Genomic DNA, 20552 nt, shown 5'->3' on the forward strand with positions numbered 1-20552 from the left:
ACTTATGAAAACTGCTCTCACAGTAGTAGCACTGTTGCTAATTTATAACACTATCAGGTTAACTAAACTTTTGCCTTTTTTGCCTCTTCAACAGTGCCGACTTCTTTTTGCCCTTTTCCTGAATGCCTTGATTGCTCAGGTGACCTTGTTGTAATGTCTTCACTCTAGTGGCGTGTTCCATAGGTATGGAAGATAGGAATTCTACCGGGCGGCACACGAGGTCCTTCGCTGTACGAGTACAGGTCGTTTCGCCATAGAGGGGTCCATGGTCAGGGCATTCTACTGCATTAAGACAGTACACGTGCTGTCCCATCACTGAATATGAAAAGCATAGTTGACAGGTGTGGGTGTGGACAGTTTAAGGGCACATTTACCTGCTTGCCACTAAATATAAAACAGTAAAAGTGCAGCAACAGTCGATCATGGCTGATCAACTGCGCTGTATTTTGCCTGTGCTGTGCAGAGTCTGATAAAGCATGTTGGTAACAGCACAAGAAGAGGCAAAATGGGAGTGAGGGGTGGGAGGAGCCATAGAAATGGCTATGCTCATAATGAGTGTAATTTTAGGAATAACTTTGCATGTTGTGTGAACACTTCGTGATGCAAGGTACATGTGTACTTACTATGTTGAACAACTGCAGTGCAATATTGGGCACATGTAATGGCTTCCCGTTTTATAACTATCAGAACCTTTTTATGATCCAGTGGGACAAGGACGCTCTCTCTGTAAAACATATCTCAAGCTGTGCTCATGTGATACCGCTGCGCTCATGTGATACCACTGCGCTCTGTAGAGGAGAGTGGAACAAGATCTGCACATATATAGCGGCCACGGGCTGCATGGTGCATTGTTGACCGAATGTATTAATAAAATGTTTTCTTCAGACTTGTGGTAGGTCTTTCTAACCATGCTTTGAATTCATTATGCAAACTAGAAGTGAGGCGTGCGGACAGGACACACGAGTAGAGAAGTGGACAACACGAACGCCGTTCGTGTTGTCCACTTCTCTACTCTTGTGTCCTGTCCGCACGCCTCACTTCTAGTTTGCATAATGAATCCTTACCAACTAGCTCAGCTTTCTGTCGTTCCATGCTTTGAAGCTGTGTTTTTTGCTACGAGTTTGTTTATACAGATAATACATTTTTACGTTTACTTTTAGGTGCAGGGTAGTCACAAGCAAGTTCCCAAAGGATAACAAGTAGTAGTAGTACTGTCCAATATCCAAAGCGATGTGACAAGTCTAAAATTAAGTTGCACACTTCAGTCAAAAACATAGCAGAATTTTAAATTGTTGGACAGCAACTGCAGCCTCAGCGTTCCATGATCAGATTGCAGCATTTTACAAATCAGTGAAATATGGATTAGCCATCCAGTGGCTTCACTTGCCAATGCTAATAAAGCAACACTAAAGAGAAACCTTAAGCGGAAGTTTTACATTGGAACCACTGCACCGATTTTGATTAAGTTTGTTGCAATTAAGAAACAAAAGTTAGAATCTTAGAATCAACTGGAAGTGGATGCTACTAGGAAGTGTTTTTTTTATTTAGGCCTTTAATTTTTTGCAAGAATTCCTGAAAAATCAGAATACATATAATAAAAACCAAAGAATCAAGTTTGCAACTCCGTAACTTAGCAGTAAAACACAACATCGCAATTCTGTACATGGCACTTACTGAAACATCTAAAACAGACAAAACTGATAGACTTGCGCCAACTACCACACCACTAATTTGTGAACAGGACGTTTGCAAAGCCCTCATAAGCATTGCAACAATTTCACGCAAGCTGTAAACGTATATGTCACATTTGTCCGCTTCAGATGCTTCAGCATCGCAATTTACAAAACTGCAGTATCTGTTTTGGGCACAGTGTTACGGATTTGTAAGCTTTGTGCTTCATTCTCTTTTAATGTGGTTAGCAAGTTCTTAGCCTACTAACTCCACTTTGGTGTGCCGCTATCTAATCGCCGTCGCACAACTCTCTTAGAAAACCATGTCCGACCAGCTGGTTTCAGATTCTCTTTCCTCAACACATATTCGACAGTTGGTTTTGAACCCAACTCCCTCAGCACGACACTCTACCCTACGACTACGGAAGCGTGCCTAGAAATCCCACATAACACCCTTTCCAGCTTCAATCGCCAGCACTTTAAGATGCTTTGCACATAAGCTGCGTCACATTGCAACAATTTACCGATAAAAGTGAGAACATCTGCTCTTCAAGCTTAAAATGAAAATTAAAAGTTTTACGCCTGAAAAAGAAGCCTATGCAATTGCGTTGTAGATCATTATAGAGTCACATACGCTGAACCCCAATTCTACAGTGCCAGTAGGATATAATTGGCTGTAGTTGGAATGCTGCGTTTAGTGAATCCCTTTTTGTGGCATCCAGAGAAGTGCAAGGCCACCCAATACAAGTATTATGCGGATCCCATGCACTGTGGGAATCAATGTAAGCAAAGCTTCTGTGCAGTTTGCATTGATTCACAACAAACGGCGGTGATGTTTACAGTGAATGTTTAAGTTCATCAGTGTTTAATGCAATACTAGAGTGGAGAGTTGGTGTTAAATGTTACTTGCATGCGCCACTTGTGTTTGTCCAAGTAGTACACAGAATACACAGTGAGACGTGCTCGCTTGAGGCGTTGTTGTGCACCACTGTTCATAGTGTGAGAAGGTTAGCATGATAGGTTAGCACCTCACGTGCCGCATCGCATCGTGGCAGAAGTGTTCAACTTTAAAATTAAACTATGGGGCTTTATGTGCCAATCCCACAATCTGATTATGAGGCACGCCACAGTGGGGGACACCATTTTAATTTTGACCACCTGGGATTCCTTAACGTGAACCTAAGTCTGAGTACACAAGCGTTTTTGCATTCCACCTGCGCCGAAATGTGGCTGCCACTGTCGGGATTGAACCCACAACCTTGAACAATGCCACTGCCACAGATTTAAGCCGCCGTGGCAGGTACAGAAGTGCTCGTTTGATGGGCGGCATCTTCCATAGTGTCGTCTAGATGCTGCTGTGATCTGATAAGGCTTTGCATCCGCACGCCCTACGTCACTTGTCCGCTTGACAAATGTGCACGGTCTTTATTTTTTTAGAAATAGCAGAAATGTACCATAGTGTATCTTGAATTTAAATTTAACCGGTTTGTCCGCAATGCTGCCCTCTAGAAATTGTGTTTCCCCCATGTATGCAAGCAAAGAGTGGCAAGGCCGTTTCTTAACTGCGTTGGTTGTACTGGTTAAACTCATTCACTGCCTCCTCTCTCTACCGATCTATCTACCTCCCTACCTGCCCTCTGGACTGCTGCATGTACAAAGTTAAGAGCTGCAGTTTCTGCAATGCTGTTGCAGGGGGGGGGGGGGGGGGGGAGGGCTCACGGATAATTTCGGCAGTCGAGAGGCCATTGTGATGATGCCCAGGGAGCTCCAGAAGGCATTGTGGCAAGGTGATGGAAAGGTCCAACAAGCTTCCTTGCGTCGCCCTTCTTCTCTGCCAACTTCCTGCCATGTGTATAGACACTCTGAACCACCCCCCGACATGGCATGCAAGACAGCAGCAGCGGAAAAGTCAAAGAAAGAGGCAATGGAAGCTTCGCTTTAGTACAACAAAGGCCTGTTGCCCCCGCTACGACTTAAATCACAACTACATATGAAACTTGTTGCAAAGCCTCCCTTGTAGTTGGGATATGTTACCTACGAGGGCTTCGTCAGCTGCTAAGCTAGTAGAACTAACCCCCCTTCAGAATGACCACTGCACATAGTAAATAAAGGTGTATTCAGTAATTGCTACGTTGCCTGAGTGCTAATAGCATTATCGTTGATGGCCACTGTAAGATGGGTTCTACCAAAATTTTTGAACTTACTGATTTTTGGCAATTTTCATTTAAAAAAGTTCAAGGCCGCAAATAAAAATGTTGCTTCCTATAGTCAGTAGCATTCAGGTGTCTCTCCTGAACGCAACAAACTTTCAGATTCAAAGGTTGTCTAGTGGAATCGTGTCTGCGTTTATGTACTTGAACAGTGAAATTGGAGTCGGCCCCTAGGTAAGGCTTCCTTTTAGGTTAAGTCATATTAATAAGTTGTGCTATTGGAACAAGAAAATAGAAATTCTTAAGAGGAAGCTTTAGCTCTGAAGTTTCATCTAAATACATGGGAACAGTTAAGTGTTTCTCTTGGCAACCACTGCACCAATTTTGATGAGGTTTGTTGCATTTGTAAGAATTTAAAATCTAGCGACTGTAAGTAATCAATCTTTTATTTAGGCCATTGATATTTTAAAGGGACACTAAAGCGAAACAATAAATCAGTTTAGACTAATGAAGCATTATTTGAGAACCCTGCAGGCAGTCATATAAAAAAAATTGTTTGGTTATTAGATGAGAAAATGAAGGTCTAAGTATCAGTATTTGAATTTCGCGCCGAAACCCCAGCGCCAGTACGTCAGCGTGACGTCAGGCATTCCAACGTTTGTTTTCGCATTTGGGCCGCGTTGGCAGAATAAAGGTTCCCGAAACTTGCCATGTTTAATATTTGGTTCCTTTAGAACACAATGTAGTCAATCTGTACCGCTATATACAATTAGTAGGCCCTAGAAGATGCCATCGAAATCCAAGATGTCACAGCCCCCAGGTACGGGAACTTAAGTAGGCGTCGCCACCCGTATTTCGTTCTTGCGCTTTTTCTAGCTTACCAATCCTCTTATCGTTGTAAGAGTGGTGTTTTTGGTGTTGCAGAACCGTAATTTACTGATGCAGAAGAAATCATTTTTCACTTTAATGTCCCTTTAAGAAAGATCGTTCAAAATAGCAAAACTGAAGAAAAAAAACATAACACATGTATGAGGTTTACAGCTTTGTAACTAATCAAAAAATGGCATATTATTACAATGAAGTGCACTTTATAATACATCTAAAGGGGACAAAATTGATGTGCTATGTGCACAACTATGTAATATACCACTAATATGTGGGTAGGACTTCCGCAGATCCCTTGGTAAGCATTTGAACAATTCCACGTAAGCCATAAATACATATGCATAATTCCTCTGCCTTAGATACTCATAAAAGACGCAGTTTACAGAACTGTGATATCTGCTTTTGGTGCAGAGTTGTGGATATTTCATCTTTGCACTTCAAATTTTTTTTAACTTGCCAGTTTTCTAAATTTTTCGCAAGAGACACTCCAGGCCCTAAATGAAAATTCTGCTTCCTAGAGTCACTAGAATGCAACTTCCTAAAATCCCATTCAAATCAATCCAGCAGTCATCTCATAAAAGCATTTCTCTGTTTTACATATGTATTTGGAAAGGCAGACTCGGAATTGGCCCGGAGCTAAAGCTTCCTCTTAATCAAAGGAAGCTTGGCAAGCTAGAGAAGAAGAGAGGACGGGAGGCTACATCACCCTGATGTTCTCGCCCTGAAGTGCACCAGATCAATGAGAGATCTTAGATTTTGACAGTGCCTACTTAGCTCTACTTTAAGTGTTTGTCTGGAAAGACTGTACTTCAATCTAGAGAAAACAAAGGCTCAACGCAGTAATACCTAAAAAAATTGTCTACATTTTTGTCTTGCAACTCGCGCATGCAGGTGCAGATCTGTATGCATGGAACACACAAGGCACCTCTCTTCTATCTGCGCTGTTGACAGAACGTAAATACAGGTACCTATGGGCAATTCGTACAAGTGGCAAGTTTCCTGTAGCAGTTAGCTGGCCTACGCGAATTTTTGTAGCAAACCCAGGCCATCAGGCTTGACCAAAGCTACGCCAAAGTTATGCTTTGGTACTGAGTCGATGCAGATTTATTTTCAGCTCTCGTGTGACACTCTGAAAGCATGAAAAATTATTTCAGCAACGAAAGAACGGAAAGCAAGGGGGGGGGGGGGGGGCAATTTCAACTTGTTCACGGCCAACATTTTTACAATATTGCATGGTGTACAACCGTACATTTGCAATTATGGTGGCCATTATATAGTGGTTCTGTGAAGAAAGTGATGATGCCACAGGATGTTCATATAATCGAACTGGTCCAAAGAATCAGTTGGCAAATGGCAAAAGAAAAGTTTGTCAAAACCATTCTTCAGGAAACTAGTAGTCTTACTTACACTTGCAAAGGCAAGCAACCTACTCTGCAGCCCACAAAATGTTAGTGATAACACTTGAAGACAGAAGTATCAGAACAGCTTTGTAAATAGAATCAAGTTGTGGCCAGTTAACAGCAATGAAGTGGGCAGGGCCTGCAGCCTGTATAAATGTAAACAAGCGATGTCCTGTGACATTAACAGAGGGGGTACATCAAGTAAAGGAAAGTGGGCATAAATTCATTGATTAAGTTACAAAATTAACTGACCTGTATAAAGCATGGTCACACTGTGTGCGCAATAGAGAGAATCGGGGAACATACTGAGAGACCACTGAAATGTAGAGGACCTACCTAACTGTGTCAGCTGATGACAATGATGACACGGTGATGCCAAGAAAACTGACAACATTCACTAGGGTCACTGTCACATTAATTTATTTCAACAACTACAGAGGACAAGCTGCTGCCCTATCGACATCAGCACTACGATGTGGCTCGCGACTTGCCCTTGAACTGCCGGATGCGCTCCTCAATGACTGGCCTGAAATGCCTGATCAGGCCCTGCACCGGCCAGGCTGCGCCATCTCCCAGGGCACAGATGGTATGACCCTCAATCTGCTTGCTGAGCTCATAGATCATGTCGATCTCCTCAACACGGGCATCGCCACTCACAAAGCGCGGCATCATCTTGTTGAGCCAGGTGACCCCCTCGCGGCATGGTGTGCACTGACCACAGCTCTCGTGCTTGTAGAACTCGATGAGGCGTGCAATGGCACGGATAATGTCCGTCTGCTGGTTCATCACAATCACGGCCGCCGTTCCGAGACCCGTCTGTGCAGCGACGAGCGCGTCGAAGTCCATGAGCACGTCATCGCACACGCTCTTGGGGATGACCGGGGTTGACGAGCCACCTGGGATGATGCCTAGCAGGTTGTCCCAGCCACCGATGACGCCACCCGCATGCCGCTCGATCAGTTCCTTGAGAGGGATCGACATCTCCTCCTCAACGGTGCATGGATTGTTCACATGCCCCGAGATGTTAAACAGCTTCGTGCCGCTGTTCCGCGTGCGGCCGAACGAGGCGAACCACTCGCCCCCGCGCCGGCAGATGGTGGGTGACACGGCCACAGTCTCGACATTTGTCACAGTGGTGGGACAGCCAAACACCCCCACGTCGGCTGGGAATGGTGGCTTCAGCCTGTGTAAAGAAGCAGCAGTCCAGAGCACACGACATTATGAGGGCACCTTAAACTGTACCTGCAAGCCGTGTGCATATAGACAAGAAAAAATTGATGGCTGCTGCTATGCTTCACAGTGGACTGCAGCAAGCATTCACTGGTTGTACTGAAATAATCTGAAAGGGCAGGAGCACAATTTTCTCTTGTGCAACTACCACAGTCAAAAAGCAGGGGTCATAGGTGACAGCATCATAAAAAGAAAACTGCAGACGATCATGGTTTCTGTTCCTGGGCACCAGTTATGTTAAGCAATCACATTTTCTCACTTTTGTACTTGATGATGCCGTGCTACAAAGCCAAAACTTAGAAGGAATAGATGCTTCGGAGTTTGTCATGGGTCCCTTAGTTACTTCAGTAAGCAGCTCTGACTTGAACACGATACTTGTCCAGGTCAACTAACTTTCGCAGAACCTGTGACTATGACGTCAGATTAATGCTCTTCTGAAAGGCAATACACAACCATTTCAATGACGACAATGTCGTGTTTGTGAACATCAGAGGTATGGTCAGTAGAGAGCCCTTTGCAGTGCTTTCAGTCAAGGGTTCACCAAAGGTCATTGCTATAAAATGATTGTGTTCCTATTGTATAGTGCGCGGCCACTACCAAAGGAATATGTTTCTACATTTCATGATGCAGCTCTGTCCCAAGCAGTAATCATCAATTCCAGAGCAAATGACAACCAATCCTTTTCATGTTAAGGGAAAACTTCAGCATGAGGAAAACTACAGTCAGCCTACTCCAATGGTGAAATTTATCAATTTTCCAATTACGCAACCAGTGAAAAAAAATTTATTGCATTGAATGAAAAAACACTAAACTTCATTTATTGATGGTTTAAGGATTTTCATTTATAATCTCAAATACTATATGAAACTTGATGGAAACCATGAAATTTCAAAACATTCAAGCAGCAACCTTGCATATCCATGATTCCACAACAAAACTAGTCTTTCTGTAAGCTGTAAATGACAGATAAAAATCGGCAAAATGAACATGAAAAAGGAATTGACATTAAAAAGAACAAAAATACGAAGCTCCAGAGCATATGTTGGAATAAATGTCGAGAGCTTGTTTGAAACATTTATTTAACACTGTACAATTGGACACCTGACTCCAGGGACAGTGTAATCTGCATTGCGCCAATCCTGGTGACAGTGCCATCAAAGATGCTGTCTCAGTGCACCGACTCTTGATATAAGTGGTGCAAAGGCAGCATGGCAACAGGGTTAAAATATTTAATCATGCTATCTCTGGGATTGGTCCAGTTATGATGGCACTGTCTCTAAGATCATCCTACCTTAGTAAGAAACCATGCATTCCAGACTCTAGGAAGGTTGAAAAAAAAAAAAAGAAGCTTTGCTTTAATAAATATGCGATTCAGCACAGAGGCATTGACTCACCTTGGTTTACCCTGCTTGCCTTCAAGGGATTCAATCAGTGCAGTCTCTTCCCCGCAGATGTATGCCCCTGCACCACGGTGCACGTACACGTCAAAGTCGAAGCCAGAGCCACAGGCGTTCTTGCCAAGCAAGCCAGCCTGGTATGCCTCCTGGATGGCAATTTGCAGGTTGGACGCCTCATTGTAGAACTCGCCGCGTATGTAGATGTAGGCGGCACAGGCACCCATGGCACGGCCAGCGATGAGGCAGCCCTCGACGAGCGTGTGCGGGTCATGCCGCATGATCTCCCTGTCCTTGCACGTCCCTGGCTCACCTGCATTGAAAAGATTTGTGGGAAAACACATAATTTCAGAGTATTATTCGCAAGGTGATGGTATGGATAAAGTCTGCTAGGTTCAGCTCCTGAGCAGCTGATTTCTTCTTACAAACTTTCCCCCCAAAATTACCAGAAGGAACTCTGTCACTGTGATTGCGGGAATTGTGAGTAGTAGTACATGAATTCGCCTCATTCTTGTGCTTGCGATTCTAGATGTCCCTGTGGGATTATTCATGACACTATCTTTCTAACTTTCCAGAAGATATTTTCCAAAAGCATGAAGGCAACAAGTTTCTAAGCACAAGCATAATCACTGCGAATTGTTGCACCTGTAACTAAATATTTTGTTTAATATTACCATTTTGCAAAGTCACAAAGCCAATGCATTATTATACTGCCTAGAATATACCGACTAGTGTTCCAAGTGCAAGTGCCATGGTGGCACTGAGAGCGATACCTGTCGGTGGCCACCGCGGGGCCCTGTACTGCAACACACCAGTCAGGTCTCCTTCTCGCGGCAGGTTTCAGAACGACGTGCCCTTGACCAAAGTATGGCTTTGGTTCTCACTTCCTCACATAATTATGTGATTATTCAATAAGAATAAGCTACAAACCTTGATCACATTAGCGAACCTCTGTACATATTGTTACCGTGGTGTCATGGGCGACCTCCAGATGGCGGTAGGGACCATGCCAGGCTAGGTGACGATTTGTCGCCACCCCATTTCAAAGGGGATAGCAATAAATCATCATCATCATCAAGCACCACCATCATCATCATGCCAATCGTGCAGCCGCCACGCATCATCGGCAGTGCCACCGTATCCCAATGAAGACACTCCGCAGTCAGCACGATGGCCAGTATATTCTAGGTGCCACAGCATTATTTCCTTGCTGGCTGAACTGCCACGCTCGCAGATTCTGTAGACACTAGTCCTAGTAACTTTCGTAGGAAGCCCTGTGGTTCCTTCATTGAATTAAATATATGTCCGAAAATATCGGAAGCAAGAACTTCATGCATTTTCTTAAACAAATAAACACATGGAAGCTGCCCACCAAGATATCACCAGTAGTGACTTCAGTTCCTGAAGTACGACTGCATAAAACAAGCAAGAGAAATTAATGTTTCACTGCAGCTGAGTAGCACAGTCTGCTATCCCCAAGTCATCATCACGACATGGAAATTCTGTCAGGAGCACTCAAATAGGTTGAAAATGCACAAAAAGCACTATACTATAATAAAAAAAGTCTAAACCTTTTGGGGCATATCTTGTTCCCCAAACAATAATCGGCGTCTGCCTTAATGCTTGTGTTTCTTTTCAAGAAAACTCTGCTTTCACTGCTTTCCTTTCATGAATGCTATGTCACACTGTTAATGTGCATACCATTTGTGACCTGGAGGTGTTTAAGGAAAGGCATGTTTGATGACAAGAATGTTTATTGAAGTGTAACTATGGTAACCATGCCTCCACAAACTACCCTTTGACATTATAAAAGCTCCACGCTTGCACACTTCAATACGATTATACACGCACTTTGATGCAAATGGTATTTTGAGAGGACCATACCATATAAATGGAAATTTTTAGCATGTCACTGTCACTTCTTAAATATGTGTGTTATGTCAGGCACTAGATGCTTTTACTCCAGCGGCCAGGGAGAGAGAAAACAATTAATTTAAATGTACATTTAAATCAAATGTTTATTCTACGTGAAAAAATGTTCCAAAAGCCAGGGGAACTCATGCTTCAAAGTGTTGTTTACACTGGCTTTACTCAACAACAAAGTATAACAAAAACATAGACGTTTCGCCACCTATGCGGGTGGCATCGTCAGTACACAATGGCAACAAATGAGAAATACATCCTATTTATCTATGAAAGTGCCGTAAACATCCGGCAGGGGGCCACGGTTAGAGTTACATGAAGATTGATTACGACGGATGAACCATGATTCTACGAACTTTCTTGGGCCCCATCGGTGTTCCCGTGCTAGTGTGGTTACATTGTTAAAATCAAACATGTGTCCCTTTGATAAACAATGATCAACCAATTCTGTCTTGGCACGTGTAGCATGGGTGGCTTTCGTAGCATCTCTTAGATGTTCCTTGATACGGGTGCGACGTCGCCGCCCTGTCTCGCCAATGTAGCTGGCATCACAGTCCGAGCAGTTGACCTTGTAGACGACACCACTTTGTTCGTCCGGAGGTGTGCGGTCCTTTGGCTTCGGGAACACGTTTGCCAACGTGTACGAGGGTTTAAACACAGTTCGAACACCTAAAGGCCGTAAAGCCCTGCGCACTGCTTCTGATACACCACGGACATACGGAATGCACACAAAGGAAGCTGGCCTTTCGGCGTTGCTCTCACGAGGTTTTTGCATGCGGCGCCGCGTATCATTGACAAAGTGCTCAGGGTAACTCCGCTTATGCAAAAGAGTGGCCACATTCGTTAATTCTTGCTCCCTCAAAGTTTGCGTTGACGAGAGCGCATCGCAACGAGACAGGAGAGTGCGTACCACGGCATGTTTGTGTTCTATATGGTGGTGAGAGTCAAAACTCAGCACACTCCCGCTATCGCAAGATTTGCGATACACGGCTGTCTCCACCGAACCTCCTTCGCTCCGTTGTACCAGCACGTCTAGAAAGGCTAAGCTGCCACTATTCTCCGTCTCACATGTAAATTGAATGGCATGATGGACGGCATTAAGCGCCTCATGCATGGCACGCAGGTTTTTCTTTTCGACAATCACAAAGGTGTCATCTACATAGCGGCAGTACATTTTGACAGGGAAGGGTAAGGACGTCATCACAGCCGTTTCCACGTGTTGCATTAACAGATCAGCCACGATTACAGAAACAGGACTACCCATCGGGACGCCTTCTATCTGGTGATATATGGTACCGGCAAACGAGAAATATGTTTGCTTCAAGCAGAACCTAAGCAGAATCATGATGTCGTCAACAGTCAGGGAAGTACGGCTTTCTAACGTACAGTCCTCCTGCAGGCGTTTCTCAATAATATCCGTAGCCAATGCTATCGGCACATTCGTGAACAAGGACACTACATCGTAGGATACCATAACATCGTCGTCCCGAAGCTGCTGCTGGCGTACCGCGGTAACAAACTCTTTAGAATTCTTGACCGTGAACGTGCTCCCTTCCGCAAGCGGCTTTAAAATTTCAACCAGAAGCTTCGACAAGTTGTATGTCGGCGACCCAACAAAAGAAACAATAGGGCGTAGGGGGCAGCCGTCTTTGTGAACTTTTGGCAACCCGTAGGCTCTCGGCGTTGCTCCGTCAGACGAAAAGAGTCGACGGTACAGCGACTGGTCGACCCTTCCTTTCGTTTTTAAGCTGCGCAAATAGTCGACCAACTGCCTTTCGCAACTGGAAGTGGGGTCGTGCTGTAACTTCTGAAAGTGCAGAGGATCATCCAAAAGCAGTTGCATTTTTCTATCGTAGTCCTTGCGGTTCATTATTACAATACCTCCGCCCTTATCAGCTTCGAGGACCACGACCGATGCGTCAGACTTCAAGTCATGAAGCGCTGCGCGCTCCTTAGTGGTTAAATTAAACTGAGGCGTCTGGGCATTTGCCAAAATGTTCACAATGCGGCTACGAGCAAGGCATACAGCTGCAGTATCTTTCATGTGACGGAAACATTCTTCCGTTTCTACTATAATATCACGTTTCGGAATAAACCGCGGTGCGATAGCAAAGTTCATCCCTTTCGACAAAACACTCACTTGGTCTTGCGACAGCCGTTTTTCAGAAAGGTTGTGAACACTTGTGGCCTCAAACTTTCCTTGCGGCAGACTGGGGATCAGGGTAGTCAATTTCTTGTTGTGGGCATGCGTGTACTTTTCCCTTTCGAGGAGTTCAGCCTTCGTCCTTGCTACCAGGACCTCACTGAAGTCAGCAACGTGCAGTTTTGCGCGAAGACAAGCCTCAAATTTGCAGATTTGACGTCGTGCCTGGTTAATTTGCTGCTTGTTTTCCTGGATACGGGCCTTTAAGCAATTCCGGCTGAAGTCTCTCGCAAGCTTGCGTCCGTAGGGCGTGTTGACCAGTGTCCGGCAGTGCAGGCTTTTGGGGACAACGTTGCTGTTCAGGCACTTGTAGTTGAAACGCAAGTGGCATTCATGGCGGACAATCTTCGTAGAGTGGTCGATGTATTTCCTCAAAGGGCCAAGAAGGGTACATCCGTAACTATATCGGATACGTGAAAAAATGTTCCAAAAGCCAGGGGAACTCATGCTTCAAAGTGTTGTTTACACTGGCTTTACTCAACAACAAAGTATAACAAAAACATAGACGTTTCGCCACCTATGCGGGTGGCATCGTCAGTACACAATGGCAACAAATGAGAAATACATCCTATTTATCTATGAAAGTGCCGTAAACATCCGGCAGGGGGCCACGGTTAGGGTTACATGAAGATTGATTACGACGGATGAACCATGATTCTACGAACTTTCTTGGGCCCCATCGGTGTTCCCGTGCTAGTGTGGTTACATTGTTAAAATCAAACATGTGGCCCTTTGATAAACAATGATCAACCAATTCTGTCTTGGCACGTGTAGCATGGGTGGCTTTCGTAGCATCTCTTAGATGTTCCTTGATACGGGTGCGACGTCGCCGCCCTGTCTCGCCAATGTAGCTGGCATCACAGTCCGAGCAGTTGACCTTGTAGACGACACCACTTTGTTCGTCCGGAGGTGTGCGGTCCTTTGGCTTCGGGAACACGTTTGCCAACGTGTACGAGGGTTTAAACACAGTTCGAACACCTAAAGGCCGTAAAGCCCTGCGCACTGCTTCTGATACACCGCGGACATACGGAATGCACACAAAGGAAGCTGGCCTTTCGGCGTTGCTCTCACGAGGTTTTTGCATGCGGCGCCGCGTATCATTGACAAAGTGCTCAGGGTAACTCCGCTTATGCAAAAGAGTGGCCACATTCGTTAATTCTTGCTCCCTCAAAGTTTGCGTTGACGAGAGCGCATCGCAACGAGACAGGAGAGTGCGTACCACGGCATGTTTGTGTTCTATATGGTGGTGAGAGTCAAAACTCAGCACACTCCCGCTATCGCAAGATTTGCGATACACGGCTGTCTCCACCGAACCTCCTTCGCTCCGTTGTACCAGCACGTCTAGAAAGGCTAAGCTGCCACTGCCACTGCCATGTTTGATTTTAACAATGTAACCACACTAGCACGGGAACACCGATGGGGCCCAAGAAAGTTCGTAGAATCATGGTTCATCCGTCGTAATCAATCTTCATGTAACTCTAACCGTGGCCCCCTGCCGGATGTTTACGGCACTTTCATAGATAAATAGGATGTATTTCTCATTTGTTGCCATTGTGTACTGACGATGCCACCCGCATAGGTGGCGAAACGTCTATGTTTTTGTTATACTTTGTTGTTGAGTAAAGCCAGTGTAAACAACACTTTGAAGCATGTTTATTCTACGTAGAAGCTAGCCCAACAACAGGCTACTCCGCCACGCACGTATTGATGAAAATCTGAACAAACAAATGAAATACTATTTATTCGTGGTCCGCACTGTCTGTTCACTCGTGCAGATGGAGACCACAAAAATCAATAATTTGCTTACTTGTTTCTACACCGACTTGTGCCTTGTTTCTGTGCTAAATGCATGTTTGAAACACTGCTGCCTTCCGTGAACATCAGCTGGTGGCGCCGTGACGCGGTCGCCTACTTTAGCAAATTGGAGAAACGCCAAGAACATGTTCCGACAAGCCCATACGTCTGAATTGTGTACAAGCGACGTCCTTCAAAATTCATTTTTTTCGAATGGGCACGGTGATGGGAAAAAAGAAAACGCATTATATGCCCCAATGCTAAAGATATATCCTGTGACTGAGGCGCTTGTGCCGGATATGCACAGTAGGACATGAACGTTTTTCAACCCGGATAGGTCCCGAGCACTGTTCAAACCGCAATAGCTCCGCACCGCAATTTTACGCAATATACTAGCTTACAGTAGCGCAGTTGATGAAGGCGCATCGTTGCATGTGGAATGACCGATATGAAGTACCCGCAAATGTTGACCGAGGCCGCAGTGGCGTAGCCAGAAATTTTGTTCGGGGGGGGCTACGCCACTGGCCCCATGTGGTGTGTGTGTGTATATATATATATATATATATATATATATATATATATATATATATATATATATATATATATATATATATATGGGGCCAGTGGCGTAGCCAGAAATTTTGTTGTTGCATTTAAAAGCAAAAGTTTAATTCTAGTGACTACTGGTTTCAAATTTTTTATTTAGGTGGTCAATTATTTATTAAAAATTGGCCTAATCGAAAATTTTCTGAAAACGAAACTATCAAGTTTAAAATTCCGTGACTCAACAATGAAAAATGATATCACAATTCTGTGAATTGCATCTAATAGTACATCTACAGCGGATAAAATAGATATGTTACACATGAATCTCAAAAGAAATTAGTATTGTGGAAATACGGCTTGTGCAGAACCCTTGTACACAACGTAACCAATTCACGTAAGATACAAATTGACATAGCAAACTTGTCCGCTTTGACTGTTATAATAGATGCCGTTTACAGATCCGCAATGTCTGTTATTCATGCATAGCTATTAGTTTGTAAACGTCGTGCTTCTATATTTTCAAGCTTTCGAATTTTTCAAAATATTTTAAACAACATTCAGGCCCTAAATCGAAGTTTTGTTTCCAACAGAACTAGGATTTAACTTTCTCTCTCGAATGCAACGAATTTCAATAAAAGCGATTAGCAGGATTATCTAAGAAAAGGGTTTCTGCGTTTTACAAGTATTCGAATAGGCCGCGTCGGATTGGGCCCGAGCTAAAGCTTCCTCTTAAACAATTTGTCAAGGGATCAAATCCATGAATAATAACTGCATTGTCATTGCCAAAGATGCTGCAAACGAATTCTTGAACGCTACGCACAGTGAAAACAATAAAATATGTATTTTTTCATAAAAGAATATACTCGTATGTGCCAAAAATGTTGCCCAAAATAACTGATATCAATGCTTCCATATTTTTGTCTATTTAAGTAAAGAAAATATTACACGAACTTTAGAACTATATCAGTTCGAAACCAGGAAAGCAGTGCATGCCACTGATATGAAAAATTAAAAGGCAATGAACTGGACAAGTTGAGGACAAATATGTTGATGAAACTTTGTCATTCAAGAACCATGCTTACATTCTTGTATATATGCAATGGCCAGTGAAAAATCTCAATGACGCTGTAATTTGTTTTAATGTATTACGCAGAAGCAGCTGCCACCGGTCGTGTATCGTGAGTAATTGCACCGAAATCAGTCGCAAAAGAGGGCACGTATAAAAAGCAGGAATTCTGCAAGATATACGAGGGCAAGTCAAATGAATGTGAGCCAACAACGGGGTACTTCTTTTAAAAGTAGTCTTCATGAGAATTTAGACATTTGTCCCATTGACTAACGAGTCGCGTGATTCCCGTCTTAAACTCCTTGGGTTGCTGCTTCAAAAAGTCTGTATCTGGTTCCCTTGATCTGTTTTTTCGGTTGCCCCAAAATGTAGAAGTCGCAAGGTGACAGGTCTGAGCTGTATGGCGGATGCTGCAGCGTTTCCCACTTGAACTTTGCCAGTTTTGTATTAACCACATAAGCGACGTGGGGACAGGCATTGTCGTGGAACAAGATGACCCCATTCGTCAATTTTCCACGTTGTTCGTTCTTGATTGCGACACACTGCCGTTCTGGCGTTTCACAATATCGGAAACAATTGATAGCCTCTCAAGATTTAGCAAATTCTATCAGTAATAGACCCAGATGACCGAAAGAAAAGTCAACAACACCTTTCCAGCGGAAATGATGGCCTTTGCGTTCTTTGGGCGCGGTAAATTCGAATGTTTCCACTGTAAGCTTTGCCGTCGTGTTTCAGGCTCGTAGTAGTGGCACCAAGGTTCGTCCCCGATCCCAATTGCAAACAAGAAGTCGTCATCCTCATTGTAATACCCGATCAGATGAGTCAAGGCAGCGCGAAACTTCTCCGTCCTCTCGCGATGGATCAAAATCTTGGGGATCCATTGCGCACCAAAGAGCCGATAACCGAGAAGCTCATGAATTAAGGCGTGAACCGAACCGTGACTGATGTTCAGACGGTCTGCCAGTTCATCGATGCTTATCCTCCGTTCTTGTTTCATCGGCTCATGAACCTTTGAAATTGTGTGGGGGGTGTGGGCACGATGGTTTTGGCCCGGTCTTGGAATGTCTTTACAACGTCCTTTCAACCGTTTGCTCCAACGCTTCACAGTGGTCAATGAAATGCCGTGTTCAACGTAAACGGCAGCCATACGGCGATTAATTTCTGTTTCGGAAACACCTTTAGCTGTCAAAAACTTCGCGACACCGAGCTGTTCAACTTTTGAAGTGTCCATTATGTGACGCAACCATATTCAACCCAGCGTTTGAGAGCATTAAATAACATTTATCTTCACACCTGCGTGTCACTTTTGTAAATGTGACATGCCGTTCGCGCATGCGCGCATGCCTAATACGCGCATGCCTCGCAGATAATGAACCGAACCATTATTGCGCGGTTAGGGTGGGCGCACTTTCATTTGACTCGTCCTCGTACATTAGAAATCCAAAGATACAGTGGGATATACAAATGTGAAAATACGGCTTGATAAAGGACAAAAAAGTGTCACTGGAAACATAGTTCACTGCATGTATACACAAAACATCGCAACAAGATATTTAAGTATACGTATAAGTCTCCAATGAGTCTATGTATGTAAGAAAAAGTAACTGTATGTAATGCGTCAAACAAGGCAAATAAACATGTTGCACATTCATAGATTCACAGAATCCTAGATTCCGCCCCCATTCCATCCACTCCCCCCGATGTATTGCGCGCGACGGAAGGCGGCGCGCTTGCTCCCCGCTTTTCTCCTTTGCGCACACAAGACTGAGCCACCATCGTCGGCTCAGCCATTCCACCTCCCCCCCAACGCTTTCACTCACACATACAGCATGCAGCGCGTGGTCACGATTTTATCACCCTTGGACTTTATAGGAAACATGAGGGCGATGGCAGGAATGCGCCTGGAGGGTCCATATAATTGCTTTCGCAATAATATAATAAACGTATCCGGCAACTGAAGCGTCCCGTCACCCATTACTTTCCGCAAAAGAAATATCAAAATCGAACTTTCACCATGCGACAATTCGCTGCGCCGCAACAATGTATTTTTTTTCTGTGGGGCGGAGGCACCGAAATGGAAAAAAAAACGCATAGGAAAGTATGTTGGCCAGAATCGAATGCCTACATCGGGCACCTAATGGGGCTACAGAATTAATACCGAAGAAAACATGAGACGATTGGCCCACTGAGAACCATAGGCATATTGCTTAGTATCCTACACCGGCGAAACAAGACTTTCCGGAAAGGTTGCGCTCAAGGAACGCGGTGCAATCCTTCGAGTCCCCACAGTGATGGCGGCGAGCGACCATTGTTTTTTTCTCGTCTGCTAGCCAGAAAGCGTCCAAAACTCTGTCAGGTGAAAATCCACTCGGCCAGAGCAAGCCGAACGTCCACCGAAGTGCACCGCGCGGTGGTCGGGGCCATACGAGAAAAACATATGCGCTCTGGCTCGCTCTGGCAGCCCGCGGGTAGGGTAGCGAGAACAAACAAAATTGAAGAGGCTCAATGTGTTCTCGGCGAATAAAACTCAAAGTAGCAAAAAATAAATAAGAGCGTAGTTACTTTGGCTGGCTTTAGTGTCTTGACATGGTTGTTCTGGCGTAGGTTAAAAAAGTGTTAATATTTTTTTATGTGACATGACGGCACAAATGAACCACCCCAACACATCGTCTCATTGGACCTCGCTGCGTGCTTTGTCAACTCGTCTGCTAGTGTGTTGATTTGGCTTGTCTCGTTGTATGTTCCGATGTAAGACTTTAGAAAAGTCAATGGACCTTTGGCGTCAAATGTTTATAACAACATTAAACCCACAAAGTTCCGCAATTGAAAATTTAAAGCACAACTTTGTAAATGTCAATGCACGTTTCATATCAAGAGCTTGTGAGATTTATACCCATAAAGTTTCGCAATTGATATCCATGCGCTCCATAGATTCCGTGGCCTCAGTGAGATGCCGCGGCGCACCCGCTCACCATCAAAGCGCCCTTGAAACATTGTGCTCGGATGGGACTTCTTGGCGTTATGTGACTGCCAGTGTATGGGCGTTGCCACGAAATCCAGCCCGAGTTCGCAATCTTCGTGGTAAAATGTCTTTTCGAGCGTCAAAAAGACATTCTAGACAAAATCCAGAGTGATTTCCGGCGCCGGGGGTCGCTTTGGTCGGCGGTGCATGGACAGCACGAAAAAATTTCGGGGGGGGCTGAAGCCCCATAAGCCCCCCCCCTGGCTACGCCCCTGCGAGGCCGCATGTTTTCGTGACCCGCTCAACTCCAAACATTCGACAACCCTGCCCTATATGAGCAAGCACGTTGACATCCGCAATGACATCCAACGCAATGATCATCATCCGTCATTAGGACGTTGACCTGAAAGTAACGGAACATTTCTAAAAGATACAGACAGACTGACACTGACAAACAAACAAAAGCTTCACCTTCGTCGGCGTTGACCACCAGATACTTGGGCCTGCCGTCCGAAGGCTTGTTCATGAAACTCCACTTGAGGCCAGACGGGAAGCCGGCGCCTCCCCTGCCCCGTAGACCACTCTTCTTGATCTCATCGATGATCCAGTCATGTCCCTTGAGCAAGATCTCCTTGGTCTTGTACCAGTCTCCACGGCTCATAGCGCCCTTCAAACGCCAGTCGTGGCGACCGTACAGGTTTTGGAAGATGCGGTCCTCATCCTTCAACGGCCCGAATTTTGTCTTGGTCTGCGGCGGCGGAGTCGCTGGCGGCGCACCCGCTGCAGCAGCGTTGTAACGGCAAGACGTGGACAGCGGGCCGCGGCCCCCGACCCGAATCAGGGTCTGGAGACGCACCGACACGGGCCAGCTGGTCGCCATTTTCTCCTTAGAAGACCCCCTCCGTGAAAATAGCGCGCTACGACCACTGCGCAATGATGCAGACGGCTCTCCGTCGACGTCCTAATGTTCTTGATTGTTTCGGTTTCGACTGCGTGCGCCTACACAACCATGGCCTACCCTCAGGCAAAGGCGATGTATCAAATAACCTGGGCGGCACAAGGACTTGCGGGCAGTTAACGTTTTCCTAACTACGATATTGTAACTCGGACTTTTAAACAACCAAAGCTAGCGAAAGAAGGCGATCGTTAAAAAAAAATGGCTGTGGCTTAGCTAAGGTTAAGCCCAGGATGCAAAGCATACTAGCCTTTATTTTAACGCGACAGCGTTAAGGAGCTCGTGTCGCAGAAAAGCCGGTGTCGTCGGCGTCGGCTCAGGCGTGCGGCGCTTGCTCAGGCGCACATTTCGTTGTCGCGCCGAACGCTGCGTTG

At 45.0% G+C, this 20552-nt stretch overlaps 1 protein-coding gene across 1 annotated transcript; it reads right to left on the bottom strand.

Annotated features, from left to right (window-relative positions):
* Window positions 1-6503: 6503 nt before the first annotated feature.
* Window positions 6504-20137, bottom strand: ND-51 (NADH dehydrogenase (ubiquinone) 51 kDa subunit). The gene is made up of 3 exons (XM_065442562.2): window positions 19695-20137; window positions 8730-9042; window positions 6504-7288 (listed from the first exon to the last, which is right to left on the bottom strand). Exons 1-3 carry the CDS (start codon window positions 20101-20103, stop codon window positions 6574-6576), a joined length of 1437 nt encoding a protein of 478 aa, XP_065298634.2. The 5' UTR covers window positions 20104-20137; the 3' UTR covers window positions 6504-6573.
* Between the last annotated feature and the right edge of the window lie 415 nt (window positions 20138-20552).

Source organism: Dermacentor albipictus, chromosome 6, assembly GCF_038994185.2.
Source record: "Dermacentor albipictus isolate Rhodes 1998 colony chromosome 6, USDA_Dalb.pri_finalv2, whole genome shotgun sequence".
NCBI classification, from domain to species: Eukaryota; Metazoa; Arthropoda; class Arachnida; order Ixodida; family Ixodidae; genus Dermacentor; species Dermacentor albipictus.